The sequence below is a fragment of the Gigantopelta aegis genome, chromosome 1 (assembly GCF_016097555.1).
Source record: "Gigantopelta aegis isolate Gae_Host chromosome 1, Gae_host_genome, whole genome shotgun sequence".
NCBI classification, from domain to species: Eukaryota; Metazoa; Mollusca; class Gastropoda; order Neomphalida; family Peltospiridae; genus Gigantopelta; species Gigantopelta aegis.
The window spans coordinates 33934901-33952168 of record NC_054699.1 but is presented as its reverse complement, the minus strand read 5'-3'; the positions used below and the strand labels follow the sequence as shown (position 1 = coordinate 33952168).

The 17268-nt window shown below is 42.1% G+C and overlaps 2 protein-coding genes across 2 annotated transcripts; both read right to left on the bottom strand.

The window, feature by feature from the left end:
• Positions 1-11481: 11481 nt before the first annotated feature.
• Positions 11482-12243, bottom strand: LOC121377045 (uncharacterized protein F54H12.2-like). Its single transcript, XM_041504934.1, has one exon. The coding sequence runs from the start codon at positions 12241-12243 to the stop codon at positions 11482-11484; it is 762 nt and encodes a 253-aa protein (XP_041360868.1).
• A 2005-nt stretch (positions 12244-14248) lies between these two features.
• On the bottom strand, positions 14249-15403 carry LOC121376966. The gene has a single exon (XM_041504815.1). It carries the CDS (start codon positions 15401-15403, stop codon positions 14249-14251), a length of 1155 nt encoding a protein of 384 aa, XP_041360749.1.
• Between the last annotated feature and the right edge of the window lie 1865 nt (positions 15404-17268).

Sequence of the window (17268 nt, the reverse complement as noted above, 5' to 3'; positions counted from 1 at the left end):
GCAATTATTGGCTTGGCTGATGAGCCAAAATCTGTTAAAGGGACATTCCTGAGTTTGGTGCATTGTAAGATGTTTCCGACTAATAAACTATTTTTACGATTAAACTTGCATATTAAATATATTTTCTTGTTTAGAATATCAATGTCTGTATATTCAATGTGTTTTTGGTCGTCTTAATATTTGTAACGAGCCCAAACTGGGTTTTGTCTTCAAATACTTTCGTACGTACGAAAAAACTATATTTTAGGAAATAAAATGAAATTTAATCTAGTACAAATATTAGAACGATCAGAAACACGTTTAATATACAGCTACTAATATTTTATGCAGAAAAATATATTTGATGTGTAATTACAATCGTCAAAAAGTCTCTGTTAGTCGATAACACCTTGTAAAGTTCAGCAAACTCAGGAATGTCCCTTTAAGAAAATTAACAATGGGCTGTTGGTTGAGTGTTTAACCGAAAAACATTCAACCTGCCTCCTCAAGTCGACAGTTTTTTGCAATGTGCCGATTAAGGTAACTCCGCATACCTCCCTCAACTCGTCAAAGGGAGTGATCAGATGCAGAGATCTGGAAGGAGTAAGCGAGGAAGAAATATGCCAAAATTTAAGTTCGCAGGGTGTTACTGGTGTGAGGAGTATAAAGGTTCGTCGAAACAATGATTTGTTACCTACGAATACTTGTATCCTCACCTTCAACGTCCCTACCCCTTCCCCAGTCTGTCAAAGCCGGTTACCTTAATATCCCTGTTGAACCCTTTATTCCAAACCCCTTGCGTTGCTTCAAATGCCAGAGCTTTAGCCATGGTCAGAACACATGTCGTGGCAAACTTACATGTGCTCGTTGTGGTCTTTTTAACCATGACAGCAAGACATGCAAGAACGATGTACTTTGTCTCAACTGCAAAGGCAACCACTGTGCATACTCGCGAGAGTGTCCGCGGTGAAAACTGGAAAAACTAGCTCAACAGGTAAAGGTACAAAATAAAATATCCTTCATGGATGCCAGAAGGTTGGTGGAGACAGCAACACCGACATTGTCTGACAAGTAATATGCAGCTGCTGCCAAAGTCGCCACTAAAAGTGTTGCGATCAATACAGACCTAACCTGGCATCGTGACGAAGCCAAGTAGAAAAAAACTGTCTGACATTGAGAAGGCACAAAAACAAGTGCAGAAAGCAGCACAAAAAGAAAAGGTTACTCTCCAGCACAAGGCAATTGAAACCCAAGTGTCATTGGATTCTAAGAATCCCCCAAATAGGTCGAGCACTAGTCTCCCTAAGACAGGCAGTGACAAACAAATCTCCAAAAGTACTGTCTGGTAGGCTGAAAAAGATCGAACTACGTTCGGTCCCGATCAGAAATATGTATGATACTTTGGCTGATATTGGTGATGATGATATGGAGATTTAATTTCCAGATTATTGCCGATCACAAAGACCACCAGCAAAGCCAAAGATAAAACCCATACTTCTTCCCGATGGAAAATAAAGTAATCCAGTGGAACTGCCCAATTTGGACGAATTAAGTCTTCTAATTAAAAACTATAATCCTCTTGCAGTGTGTCTTCTGGAAACCTTCCTGAAGGATACTGACAGTATTAACATCAGAGGATTTAATATCTACCATAAATGTCAAGAAACTGAAAATAGAGCGTCTGGGGGCGTTTCCATTATTGTAAATAAAAACATTCCCTAGAGTGAAGTCATATTAAAGTTAAATTTACAAGCTGTGGCTGTAAAGGTCACGGCTCATAAAACTATTACTATCTGTTCTGTTTATTTACCCCCTCGAAACAATTACAATTTTAACACTAGAGACTTTCAAGGTCTTCCTGATCAACTCCCTTTATTATCATGGGAGATTTTAATGCTCACCACACTTTGTGGGGATGCGATGACATAAATACTGGAAGTAAACAATTGGAAGACAATTCTCAAAAATGACTTAATATTACTTAATGATAATAGTCATACATACTTTCATCCTGCAAGTGGTTCTTTCACATCCATTGATTTAACCCTTTGTAGTCCATCACTTTGTCTTGATTTCCCCTGGAAAGTTTGTCCAGACCCTTGTGGTAGTGACCACTTCACAATTATTTTGGAGAATGATGGGCCTCCATCACCTGAAAGGGTTCAGAAATGGAAGTTGACAGGGGCAAACTGGGATCAATTTCGGCATCTATGCAGCACTCGACTGCAACAGACTGTCATGGCTGGTGCCGATGATCCCATGTCTTTGGTCACCTCCATCTTGAAAGATATTGTAGAGGAAACTATTCCTAAGACTTCGGCAGTACCGAAGGGTTTCAATAAACCATGGTTCAATGAGACATGCAAAGATGCAACCAAAGAGCGAAACAGGACCCTCGAGAGGTTCCTTCGCGAACCTACCGGGGATAACCTGAATAGTTATCGCATTGCTCGGGCAAAGGCTCGTAAAGCTATCAGACAGAGTAAGAAATCATCTTGGAGAAATTGTCTCCAAGTTGACTTCTCAAACATCTGTGAAATCTGTCTGGAACAGGATACGTAAAATCAAGGGAAAAGAATCCAATAATACAATTCGCCATTTGTCTGTCAACGACACGGATGTGACGTCTCATCGTGACATTGCCAATGCATTGGCAGACTATTTATCTCACAACTCTTCTTCTTCTTTCAGTACAGGCATCTGTCACAAATAAAGCTGAAAAGCAACCTATTAACTTTTCATCTGAAAATGCTGAACTATACAATAGGCACCTCTCTTTGGAGGAGTTGCAGGATGCTCTACGTAGAGCCCATGATACCGCAGTAGGACCAGATGAAATACATTATGAACTCTTAAAACACTTACCTGAATCATCCTTAATGGTTCTATTAAATATATTTAACAAGATCTGGATTTCGGGTGTCATTCCTATTCCTAAGCCTGGTAAGGATCCAACAAATCCTACCAGATATCGCCCTATTGCTTTGACAAGTTGCATTTGTAAAACCATGGAAAGAATTATCAACCGTAGACTTGTCTGGTATCTTGAGTCCCAGAAATTGCTTATTAACGTGCAATGTGGGTTCAGGTCTAGACGTAGCACGGTCGATCATCTTGTTAGATTTGAAACGTTTTGTAGGAATGCTTTCATCCATAACCAGCATTTGGTATCGGTCTTTTTTTTACCTTGAGAAAGCTTATGACACCACGTGGAAGTATGGGTTTTGAAAGACCTACATGGCATTCATCTCAAATTTCTTACAAAATAGGTCTTTCAAGGTACGAGTGGGATCTACGTTATCCGATTCTCACTCCCAAGAGATGTGTATACCATTTAGACCCCTAGCTGTTTCTGGACAAAAATCCGGTTCCAGTTGTAGAGGAGACCAAATTTCTGGGGATTATTTTTGACAGGAGGCTATCTTTTGTTCCTCATTTACAGTATGTGAAAAAGAAGGGCTTAAAGGCCTTCAATATCTTAAAAGTTATTGGCAAGACTGAATGGGGAGCAGATCGAAAGGTTATGCTCCGACTTTACAGATCTTTAGTTCGTCTAAACTTGATATACTTACTCATTCAGTCAGTCATTGCTCAAAGGTGCATATACATTACCATTTGTTACGTTTGTATTTTATTATTTGTTTAGTCCTAAGAGAACTAAAGACACTACGTGCTAGAACTAGGCGAGAACTCACATGAAAAGGGTCTTAAAATAAACAACTACCCACTATTGAATCAGAAACTGTCCCACCAATATTGTCTTTGGAGAATAATAATCAATTATCTTGATGAAACGGTTTGTTTGAACACGAAGAGAAATTTCCTTTGAATCAATCAATGGCAGTCCTCTGCTACATGTTTCTGGCTCTTGGTGTGACCCTTGAGTCGATTGAAACGCTGGTGAACAGAAGCCTCCGATCGATGACAGAAGATGTTTAGTCCCGTTTCTAATGAACCTGACACACTGAAGTGCAGCAGGTTCATGCAGAAATATTGATGGGAGTTATGGGTTTAATGATAAAAGCACCACATTCTGCACAGATAAACCCATGAGCTAGTGAAGAAAACTAGATATGGACCCATTTTAAAAACAAAATCTATGACTTGACCCAGCTATAGAATCCGCTAGCCGGTCTAGATCATCCCCCACACCGCCCCTTTCCATCCCCGTTCTAAATTTGTGGCCACGCACCTGCGCAGGATCGTTAGCGTTTCCTATTTCAGTCCGTACCCCACGACTGGTACATCAAAAGCAGTGGTATATACTGTCATCTCTGTAGGTATGTGCATATATAAAATCTCTTACTGCTTTATCGGTAAGTGTTGTAGGATCGATCGCTTTGGATCTACGTTATCCGATTCTCACTCCCAAGAGATGGGTGTGCCTCAAGGTAGCATCCTGTCAGTAACTTTATTTTTCGTGAAAATTAACAGCATCATCCAGTGTTTAAAACCTGGCGTTGATAGCTCGTTATATGTCGACGATTTTCAGATTTGCTACAGGTCGTCCAGTATGAGTATCATTGAACGTCAGTTGCAGCTTTGTTTGAATAAACTTCAACAATGGGCAACTGACAATGGATTTCGATTCTCAAAGTCAAAAACAGTCTGTATGCATATCTGCCAGAAAAGAGGTCACCATTTAGATCCACAGCTGTTTCTGGACAAAACTCCGGTTCCAGTTGTGGAGGAGACCAAATTTCTGGGGGTTATTTTTGACAGGAGGCTATGTTTTGTTCCTCATTTACAGTATGTAAAAAAGAAGGGCTTAAAGGCCCTCAATATCTTAAAGGTTATTGGTAAGACTGAATGGGGAGCAGATCGAAAGGTTATGCTCCGACTTTATAGATCTTTAGTTCGGTCTAAACTTGATTATGGGTGCATTGTGTATGGGTCAGCACGTAAGACTTACTTGCAAATGCTAGATCCTATACACAACCAGGGACTTAGGCTTTGTCTTGGTGCTTTCAAAACATCTCCTGTGGAGAGCTTGTACGTCGATGCACACGAACCTAGTTTGGGTGCTAGACGTTCAAAGCTTTCTCTGCAGTATGCTACAAAGATTAAATCAATGCCAAAACATCCTGCACACAATGCGGTGTTTAATAATAAATATATGAAGTTATTTGATGCGAAACCGAATGCGATTCGAACATTTGGTCTTCGCATTAAGCAGTTTTGATCAGTTTCCAACATTGATTTAACAGACATTTTGGAAACGCCTTCATATTTTATTTTGCCACCTTGGTGTATCAAACCACCAAAAATTGTATTCGATCTTGTGCATCTAAAAAAGATCGCACAGATGCAATTATTTATAAACAACATTTCATGGAAATCCAAGAGCGGTACTGTGATTACATTCCTGTTTACACAGACGGATCACGGGATGGGAATTCTGTGGCTTGTGCTACAGTGTTTCCATCGGACACAATAATTTCCATGAGATTGCCCGATTCAGCATCAATCTTTACTGCTGAAATTTGGGCAATCATTAAAGCCCTGGAACAGATTAAGGATTCATATGCATCCAAGTATATTATTTTTACAGACTCACTTTCGTGTCTTCAAGCTCTACAGTACATAAAATTGGAGCACCCCTTAGTTGGGATGGTGATACGAAAGTGTGTCTTTTTATCAACTGCCAATAAAAATGTTATACTGTGTTGGGTACCTAGCCATGTTGGCATTAGGGGTAACGAAAAGGCAGATGTTGCTGCCAAGTCTGCTTTGAACTTGCCCCGTGTCCATGTTGGTGTCCCCTACAGTGATTTTAAATTTCATATTAACCAATATATCTTTTCGACTTGGCAAGATGATTGGGACGGTGCGGTTGCGAATAAGCTTCATTCTGTCAAGGCAGTCCTGGGAGAGTGGCAGTCATCCTACAGGCGATGCAGGAAGGATGAAGTAGTCTTATGCCGTGCCCGCATCGGCCATACATATTTGACGCATTCATTTATTTTAAAGAAGGACCCTCCTCCTCAGTGTGAACACTGTCAGTGTACACTGACTGTGCGGCACATTTTGGTGGAGTGTGATCATCTCAAGCCGACAAGAAATGATATATTTGGCAACAGAAATGTTTTGGAATCGTTTAAATTCCATCCAATGTTAATTGTAAAGTTTTTAAAACAATTTGACTTCTATACAAAATGTTAAGATATATTTAACTTGATTTTATATATTGTATTATACTCCCCCCCCCCCTCCCCCCCACAGCTCCTTACACTGTGGTTTTACATGAGTCTATGTAAATGTGTTCATATACTTACCATTTGTGACACCCAATAGCCGATATGTATTTTTGTGCTGGGGTGTCGTTAAACAAACATTCAATCAATCAATCAATCATCCACGAAAACAATGCAGACGTTTTCTTCCAGATGTTGGCAGATCCCACCAAAGACATCATCGATTTCCACGTGTTGACAGAAACCATTTTGCAGCTTGAATATCAACACAAGTCCACCTTCATCCCAGAATATTTAAAAACCAATGTTTTTCTGGCAACGTTTACCACTTCATGGGCAAGATTGAAGCTGTACAGTGTGTTGGAACAGCTGGGTGAAAAGGTGTTGTATTACGACACGGACTCGGTCATTTTCGTGGCAAGACCTGGAGACTATCGGCCCCCTCTGGGAGATTATCTCGGAGAACTGACTGACGAATTGGATGGTCAGTTTATCACCGAATTTGTTTCTGGTGGTCCAAAAAATTATGGCTACAGAACCAATAAAGGCTCAGAAGTGTGCAAGGTGCGAGGTTTTGTCGTTAAACTATGCCAATGCACAGCTCATCAACTTTGAAGCTATCCGCGAGATAGTCTTGTCACCCACAAGAGATGCTACCCTTACAGTGACGAACCCATCCAAAATTTCACGAGAAAAAAGGAAGAGAAAAATTTACAAGAAAGTTGAAGAGAAAAAGTACAAGATAGTGTACACCAAGCGTGTCATTCAAGACAATTTGGACACTCTTCCTTATGGCTATTAAAGTTCTGTATGAATCATCAAACTCGGTATGAAACATCAAACTTGGTATTTTTCCGCCAATCACATTTAGTATGTAACATCAAACTTGGTATTTATCTCCCCAAAATCAAACTTGGTATCAGTCTCCACACTGTAACTTTTTTTTTTTTTATCGGACTTTGTTTGATTGCAGTTCAAATTCACTTTTGTATATTTTTTTTCTTAAATAGTCCGATACATTTGTGATTTATGGAGTCAATACTCCGTTATTTTAGGCCGGCGATTCAAAATTTGTGTATAAGTAATCTAAATTCTCCATGCATTATCCCACTCTCCACTCACCTCTTGGACACAAACAAGTTGTGTTTAAGAGGAAGCTGCAAACTAATGTTTTGGATAAAAAAAAAAACAATCATAGGCATATACTAAAACGCAAAAGAAACGCAGGTCCTGAAAATGCGAAAGAATTGCACTTTGTAAAGCAGTATCTTTGGTGGAATTGAACCTCAACTGTGTTAAAGGACATGGCACACACCCACACCGCAGTCCCACCTGCGTGTCAATTTCATTACCTGTGTGACGTCACGAATTCTCAAAACACGTTGTTTGCACGTGCTGGATCATCCGTATCATGAATCCAGTGCAAACACACTCATTGAAATGCTTATAAAGCCTACACACCTGGATTTAATCGCATAAATTCAATTTGAGTAGTGACAGACAACAGAATCACATTTTAAAAATGCCGCGACTGACGCAACTCCAGCGAGGGATGGCCATCGGGATGTTGCAAGCCGGACAGACCCGTACTGCTGTAGCCAGACAATTGGGATGTCATGTTTCGACAATCGCACGCCTTTCTCAACGTCACCAAATCACTGGATCTGTGAACGATCGACCACGCACCGGCCGCCCGAGGGTGACAACCGCAGCCCTAGACCGGTACATCCGGGTGACCCACCTTAGGAATCGGATGCTGCCAGCAGCTAACACCGCTCACCAGGTGCGTGGTCCACGTGGTCCAGTGTCCGCCGATACCGTCCGACGCCGTCTGAGGGCAGCAGGACTCCGTAACCGCCGTCCTTATGTGGGACCAATATTGACCCCTCGGCACCGCCAACAACGTCAACAGTGGGCGCAACAACATCAAAGATGGCGACGTGGCCAGTGGCAACAAGTTCTGTTTACTGATGAGAGCCGTTACAATCTTTCCAACGCTGATGGCCGAATCCGAGTATGGCGACGTCGACATGAACGTTACTCCGACTGCTGCGTTCTGCAGGCCGACCGATGGGGCGGGGGTAGTGTGATGGTGTGGGGTGGGTTCTCATTCAACCACAGAACACAACTTCATGTGTTCAGACAACGCGTTAATGCCGCCGTGTACCAAAATGACGTCATCAACAATCACGTCGTTCCCTTCTTTGCCGCTCACCCACGTGTGCGCTTGCTGCAGCAAGACAATGCCAGGCCGCACACTGCCAGGGCAACACAGGCGTTGCTGGCTCAGCACAACATCCCAACGTTGCCGTAGCCAGCCTTATCACCGGACATGGCGCCTATCGAACACGTCTGGGATGAAATCGGACGTCGCCTTCAGGCTCGCGGACAACCTCAGAATATGCAGGCGCTGGAGGCAGCATTGGTCCATGAATGGAACTCACTCCCTCAGGCATTCTTTCAACGGCTTGTCAACTCAATGAGGAGACGTTGCACTGCCTGTTTGAATGCCCAGGGTGGTCACACGCGATACTGACTTTGACAATGCTACAGGTCGTCTCTTTCACATTTTTAACATGGACCCCCACCCTACTTTATGACATGAAACAATAGCCAAAAAGGAATTCAATCAAACATTTCCAACACCAATGTGTGCCGAATTGATGTAGCTCCAAAATAAATGTTGAAATCTTCATTTCGTTTTGTTTTTTTAATATTTTATATCCAATTTAATGAGAACCTGCGTTTCTTTTGCGTTTTAGTAGTTTGTTCCCCAAAATCAAACTCGGTATGAAACATCAAACTTGGTATTTTCCCTCCACTACATTCTCCATAAAAACATCAAATTTGGTATATCTTGTTTGAATCTCTGCGACGTCCACGTGGTGAACAAGGGGTAACAGGGACTTTTATATCTCTGGCAAACAGGAGAGAAATATCATAGGACACATTTATATGTTAGAGGGCCACATCAGGGCCACTCTCAGGGTCACATCAGGATCACACTATAAAAATAGTTGTGATTTGCAAAGTAGTTTAGTTTAGTAGATACATTTGTCGCTATGGGTCGTGTCAGAAAAGATTGTCCAGTTCCAGGATGTCTGGCCAAGAATTTGTTGAGACTTCCTTATCTGTCTCAAGTACACCATTTGGAAAACAGAGTATCTTGGTTGACAAAGGAGACATTTGAAGCAGTGAAACCCACATTACCTAAAAGTGCCATTTCGTGGAGTCCAGAAGCAGTGGTGGATCCCACACGACCTTGGTGGGAAACACAGAGTTTGGCACCATTCGAACCTTGCTCGAGCATGTGTGTATCAGGCCCAACGGGTGCTGGTAAGACTCAGTTGGGTGTACAGACTCCTGAAAAACCTGAATGGTATGTACGTCAAAGACCCTCCAAAGAAAATCATGTATTGCTATGGCGTGTACCAGACACTCTACCACGAGATGGAAAAGACTGTAGCTAACCTTATGTTTCATTCGGGGTTACCTACGCAAACAGAAATAGAAGAGTTTGCTAATGGACAACATGGACTTATCATTTTGGATAACTTGATGAATCACGTACTGGAGCACAAAGACATAGAGCTGTTGTTTACTCAAGGATGTCATCACAGAAGATTGAGCGTCGTATTTATTACCCAAAACCTGTATGGACAGGGAAAGACTGCCAGAACCATTGCTCTCAACACCTGGTATCTTGTCCTCTTTAAAAATGTGAGAGATACATCACAGATCATGACGCTGGGTCGTCAGTTGTTTCCTGGCCATGCGGGTGTTTTGGTAGAAGCGTACAGAGATGCCATGAAGACCCCTTTTAATTACTTGGTGATAGACATGTCGCCCCACGCCGATGACAAATTAAGACTGAGAACTCGGATATTTCTCAAATAAGACTCCACCGTCTACGTCCCGAGAGTATAAATAGCACTGTATTTTCAAATCATCGTCAAAATGTCTCAAGTCATCAAGGAGAACCTGATGTTCTTGCAGTTCTTGCTGTCTGGTAAATCGACAAAACAGAAAAGTCTGCTGTTTAAACATATAACCAAGGATCAACTGAAAACCTTGACCTTCATTATTGCCAACATATTGCACAGTGACGTTCCACTCTCCAAAGAGGCATTGAAAAGTTGAAGAAACACAAAAAAGTATTACGTGTGTTGGGTGGCAAGACGGTTCCTGTCAAGAAGAAGAAAAAGGTGCTATGAGCTGATATCATCGTACTCGCGCTACAGAGTATAACACCATTGTTAAAGACAGTATAATGCAACACGTGTCAAAAAACATTCTGGTGCCTGAAGAAAAATATATACGCCTGTTAAAAGGACAAGTGATGGATGTCCCAAGACATGAAGAGGGTCAAGATGGAAAAGGGCAAATACCTCCCATTGTATCCAAACCTTTGGCCGATGTGAAAAAGAAGACAATGGACTCGAAGAAGATGCTGAACCCAGAGAAATCAATAAAGATGGAACCAACCCTACAGAGACAGAAGCGGCCACCAGGAATACCACAACGAAAGAGAAAACAATTTAAATGGAAATCATTGTAAAGTGGAATAGAGGTCTGCTCCTTAACCCTTATCTCCACTGGTTTGAAACGGGAGCAAATAAATGATTTGCAAAATGTTGTTATGTTGATGTTGTGTTGTAGTAAAAACAGAACGCAGTGCCATACCTCCCAACCGTCCATCGATTCGAGCAGGACTTGTGTGGGCTAGCGAAATTTTGGGTTGTTTTTCATTTATTTCTAATTACAATCTCTGTTCTCTGTAGAGACAGCTACACATGCAATGGACACACACATTGGGTTACACCGAGAGGCCTTAAGGGCAAAAACTATAATGTACAATGATTAAAATATGTTAAGGCAAACTGATACACGATAGCTTCGTTGACTATAATAGCTGAACAAAAATAATTTTGAATGTCTCTGAGCGAGGATCCCGTCGATTTCATAGCAACGTAAAACAAAGCAAAAAGTCCACACGAGTTGCTGTTGGCGTCTTGAAGCACCCTGTCGTTGTAGTAGGTGCATACACTGTTTCTCTGCAGAAAGGCTCGAAATTGTCTCTGGTAATATTCTGGAGGCTTTCCAAAACTGTCAAAGAATTCTCCATGGTTAGCACTGTCTAACCATAAGGCCACCCAGTGTTGTCCTTTCATGGTCGAGGGTTCTGTGTTCACAATGAATCCTCGTGGAAAACGATTCAGTCGGTGTTGTGGAAGTTCATCTGCAGCATAGACTCTGACGTGTCTCGTGACCGGATCGGCGTTCAGAGCACGTTCCAACTGTAAGGTGTTCATGGTTCTGCATACAAGATGTTCCTGGCTCCGTCGATTTGAAGCAGAAGGTTGTCTTCCGAGTAGATCAAACAGTTGACCGTTTCTGGTAAGGCTTTTTTAAACTGTAAGTCCAGTCGAAGATTACCCCTTTTTATAAGATCCAGGTATCCGTCCTTCAAGTGGTAAGGTTCCAAGGTGAATTGATACAGAGCATATCCACTTCTAAAATCCTCTCTAGACACGTCCAGTCCTATGGATTCTCTTCCTTCGAACAGACTGCTGTAGGCCGAGATGTACTGATTATTGTCTACGTGCAGAGGTTGAGCCGGTAAGGATTCACCATTCACGTACAACGCAATCGTGTCCAGATCGTACATGGCAAAATTTAATGGATTTTTGGTGTAACTGCCATTCACTGCTTCGGCAGAGACCAGTGCCACCACAACTTTGTTGAGACATTTATTTTGAAACAGGTGATCCCAGGTGAAACTCAGTTGTCCCTTGGGTATGGAGGCCACTTTGATGTCGCTCCTTGTGAAAGGATACTTGGCTTCAGTGTCCTGCAATGCCTTGGCGTGGGCCGTGATGATGGCCGTATTGGGTCGCACTTTGCAGACTCTGAGGTATACGTCTTCGATCTTGACTTTGTAATCAGGATTATCTTCTCCTGCCATCAGATGGAAGGAAGGCCTGGTCCGGAACAGTTTGATCTGTAGATTGACGCCATTGATGAGATAACGTTTGATGTCTAAAAAGTCTTCGTACAGAGGTCCTTCCATATCCACGGTGTGACTGCATTCACATAAAGCACCTCTGTTAGCAAGTCCCGAATTGATGCCCGTTATTGGGTCTACACTGTCTATATCATCAGACGTGCTTTGTAGTACAGTTGGGATTGCAGGCTGTGGACGTGCCATTCAACAACACTTTCAGGTAGCTCTTGTATGGATACAGATTGGTAGAGGTGGTGATGAGTTTTCCATTGAGTGTCAGATCCACTTGAGACCACAAACTGGAGCCATAGATTGACGGGTCCCACCTGTTCATCTTTTGTCAAGATGCTGCCATCGGCTTTGGTGATTTTAGCTCTGACGTGTAGTTTGGTACGTTTCAGGTCTATGTAATCGATGCCTTGACCATAAACGTTAAACTCCACAGGACTGTTTTCTGTGGTGATCTGGGATGTGGGTCTCGTGTCCTCATAATATATTTTTTTCACAGAAGTGAACGTACGTGGAAGTTCAAAGATAGAGAATTCTTCGGCATGGGCCTCTACTTCAGCTTTATTCATATAGGAAGCCATCTTACTTATTTTTACTAAAGCGATCTGTCTTCTGCTTTTTCTGATTGCTTCTGCTCGTTGTGTCTCCTTTGCGCTTTCTTGAAGAACTGACTGGTTGCTCTGTTGCTTTCCCTTTTATACATTTCAGAAGACGTTTCTGTTCGGCCTTAGCTTGCTCTACCACCTGTTGCGTTGGCGAGACCATGACAACACTGGGTGCCGGGGGTTTGTTCTGTTCCTCTTTTTCTTTTTTCCACGTGGGATCGTAGAGTTCTAGACATCGATCCACACTGTACATGATCTGACTTTGCCCACCACGTTGAATTTCGAAGTGAGGTTGAAGTTTGCCTTGTGCCTGCAGTTTGTAGAAACGGGTCCATTTGTCTACGTCGGGAACGTACAGCTTGTACTGGTCTGACATGTTGCTCCTCTGAAGGTTCTATCTCAAATGATGATGGTTTTTGACAGACATCCTATTTATAGAGATCCTGCATATCTCCAGCTATCCGTGACCACTGACCATACGGTTTTTGCTTTCATCTGATCCGGGTGACTGTCGTCTAAAACGAAGGCTAACAAAGGGGTGTTTTGTTTCAATATACGTTTTCTAGTTCTATTCATCACGGCAGGTGATACGAGCATTTTCATCATGTTCAGATATTCATTGTTAGACTGTAAAAATCGACGTTTCTGTCCTGCTCCGTCGTGAATACGTCCGTCCAGCAACCCTTGAACGATCTCCACCAAGGCCAACCTTTGTTCTTCATTCATATCATTCAGTAATCCCAGAGTCATATGGTAATCGTGAATATTCGTCATCAGTTTTAAATAATTGTAATGTTTTAGAACGTATTCAGCCATGTTTCAAAACCAAAAGGGCTGCGGCTTTATATGTAGTGTCACCGTCACTGGTCCCGTGATAAATGAGGCTGGATTGCCATCTGCGTCCTGTATATAGATGTCCACGATCTGCACATCTTCCAGTTTCATGGGTACGTAATGATAGTTTGGAAACACAAAAGATCTTTCCTTTTTATTCCCCATCAAACAGATGCGTCTCAGCAAGGGCTCCTTTCTTTCTCCAATATGTGAGCTGTAGCAGATGTTGGAACACACGTAAATGTCATGGCTGTCTGATTTTCTCGAAACTTCCCAGTTCTGAATGGTGATTTCGGTGGCTGCTACCACCCACTTTTTTCCGAGATGTAGTCTGTCATATAGATTGACTCTAAAAGACCAGTGTGTGTTGTCGGGAAAGTAAGACGTACTGTCTGTACTTCGAATGGTAATATACTTATCCATGGTGCTTATTCGTTTTGATCTTAGGATTTGGCAGCAAATAACCCAAGCTACTGCTGAGTAGTGCTGTCCACAAGTTAGAATTACCTTGATGAAGAGATAAGTTGATGATACACGTAATCACCACCACGTATATGATGATGATTTGAGAGAAAAATACCGTTTCCGATTTGGCCACACGTTTACCAAAAAATGTCCAGGTATCACCCGAATGACTTCTTGACAGAGGTTGTGTCTCTACAATTTCTTCCATGATAATGAAAAGTCAAACATGTGCTGAGGTCTTTTATACTGTGTGATATCCACGAATTGTACTTCTTAGGCCAGTGAAGCCATTTGACCAACACTTCTTTCTGTTTGTTACGAGTTCTCCTTTTCACAATGTCTTGGATACGGTACAGTTTATCAGGATTCTCAGTCACCTTTTGAAGTTCAGCTGCATAGAATGTCCCTTCGATGGCATCACCACCCCAGTCCTTTAATTTGTACAAGTCTTTACCTTGAGACCAGTACCTTTTCTCAATGGTAAATATTTCGCCAGACCATTTCTCTTGGTATTCCCGATCAAAGGTGCCCCGAAGATGACTGACTCGTACTTTATCACCTATGTTAAATGTAAACTTCTTTTTGTGGATTGCCTTTTTAGGTTTGATCAGGTACTGAGACAGACGGACCTCTCCTTCGTTCGTTTGGTTGACACTGGCTGGTGTTTGACCTAACATTCGATGCTTGGTGTGGTTATAGCTATAGACGACCTTGTCTAGGACATCCATGTACTTGTAAGTAAAGTTGTTTAACATGTAGCGATAGAGACGCATTTTGATGGTTTTAATGACCCGTTCGGCATAACTTGCTTTGGTTTCATTTAGAGCAAACAGCTGCGTTATGCCATGCGACTTCAACAATGCTTTGACCTTATGGTTCTTGTATTCTGACCCTGAATCGGACTGAAACAATTTGGGTTTTCTGGACTCTAATTTCCAGAATTCTATCAAAGCATCTACCACGTCGTTCCCCGTTTTCGACTTGAGTGGTAGCACCCACAAGTACCTGGAGAACAGGTCAATGATCACCATGAGGTATCTCACCCCGTCATTGTATTTAGCCAAACTGACCATATCCATTAGATCGGATTGCCAGTGACTGTCTAACCCTTCCACAACATAGGTATTACATGGGAACTTTCGCCTCACTTGATGTGTCATGGTATAGGTCTCTTGACCTTTCAACCATGTCAGAGGAATTTTAAATTTACCCTCTGCTTTAACAGCTTGATACAGTTTACTAGGACCTGCATAACTCCCAGGATGTTTTACATCGTAGTATATAGACTCTAGGTACCTTTCCCACCGAGACATGGTTCTCAACTGACATACATGTCACAAAGTCATGCTATTTATAAATAACAGAAGGATACAACACAAAATGTTATTACTAAACAACAAAAATGTAGTACATAAAATATATGACAAAACATACAGTTATGTAAACAACATTCAAGTGTCTCACACGTGTTTGAAACGTAGACGTTAGTTCCAAGTTCTAGACGACATCTCGCTTCATCACTTGTGGAACAGGCCATCTCTGGATTGAACGTAGATCTCATCGTTTTCGGCGAGCGAATGACAATTAAACCGTATCTAGCCTTTTTATACTCTTTCGTGCCAGTCTAAGTAGGTCAGGGGCCGGTCTAAGTAGGTCAGGGGCCGGTCTAAGTAGGTCAGGGTCGGGTCAGTAGGACGTTGCACACGGCACAGTAGGTCAGGGCCGGGTCAGTAGGACGAAGTCACGTGACAAGACCGTGACGTCATCAAGGTCAAGGTCAGTCTAAGTAGGTCAGTAGGACGAGGTCACGTGACAAGGCCGTGACGTCATCAAGGTCAAGGTCACGGAAAGTAGGTCATGGTGCCATATAGGCCTCCCTACTACTACTGTGAATTTTACATATATATAATATTTTCATTTACTTACCATTTATGACACCCAATAGCCGATGTGTATTTTTGTGCTGGGGTGTCGTTAAACATTCATTCATTTATTATTTCAAACTTTATAAACTATTTTGATCTCCATATGTATTTGTTGTTGACATATAGTCTCAGAGGAAACATGCTACATTGTTCCATTAGTAGCAAGGGTTCTTTTATGTGCGCCATCCCACAAACAGGATAGCACCTACGACGGTTTTTGATATACCAGTCGTGGTGCACAGGCCGGAACTAGAAATAGCCCAATGGGCCCAACGATGGGGATCGATCCCCCCCCCCCCCCCCCCCCCCCCCCCCCCCCCCCAATGTGTATTTTGGTTCGGGTGTGTCTTTAAAAATTCATTCGTTCATTCTTTTTACACTGGTTTTACAAATTTCATTTTTAATGCAAATATTTTCATATACTTACTCATTCAATCAGTCATTGCTCAAAGGTGCATACACATTACCATTTCTTACTTTTGTATTTTATTATTTGTTTAGTCCTAAGAGAACTAAAGACACTACGTGCTAGAACTAGGCGAGAAACCACATGAAAAGGGTCTTAAAATAAACAACGACCGACTATTGAATCAGAAACTCCCACCAATATTGTCTTTGGAGAATAATAATCAATAGCTTGATGAAACGGTTTGTTTGAACACGAAGAGAAAGTTCCTTTGAATCAATCAATGGCAGTCCTCTGCTACATTATTCTGGCTCTTGGTGTGACCCTTGAGTCGATTGAAACGCTGGTGAACAGAAGCCACCGATCGATGACAGAAGATGTTTAGTCCCGTTTCTAATGAACCTGACAAACTGAACTAGTCCAGCAGGTTCATGCAGAAATATTGATGGGAGTTATGGGTTTAATGATAAAAGCACCACATTCTGCACAGATAATCCATGAGCTAGTGAAGAAAACAAGATATGGAACCATTTTAAAAACAAAATCCATGACGACCCAGCTATAAAATCCGCTAGTCCCCACCCATTTCCATCCCCGTTCTAAATTTCTGGTCACGCGCCTGCGCAGGATCGTTAGCTTTTCCTATTTCAATCAGTACCCAACGACTGGTACATCAAAAGCAGTGGTATATACTGTCATCTCTGTGGGTATGTGCATATATAAAATCTCTTACTGCTTTATCGGTAGGTGTTGTAGGATCGCTCGCTTTTTTTTCTGTTCCAACCAGTGCCCCACGATTAGTACATCAAAAGCCATTCCAGCCAGTGCATCACGACTGATACATCAA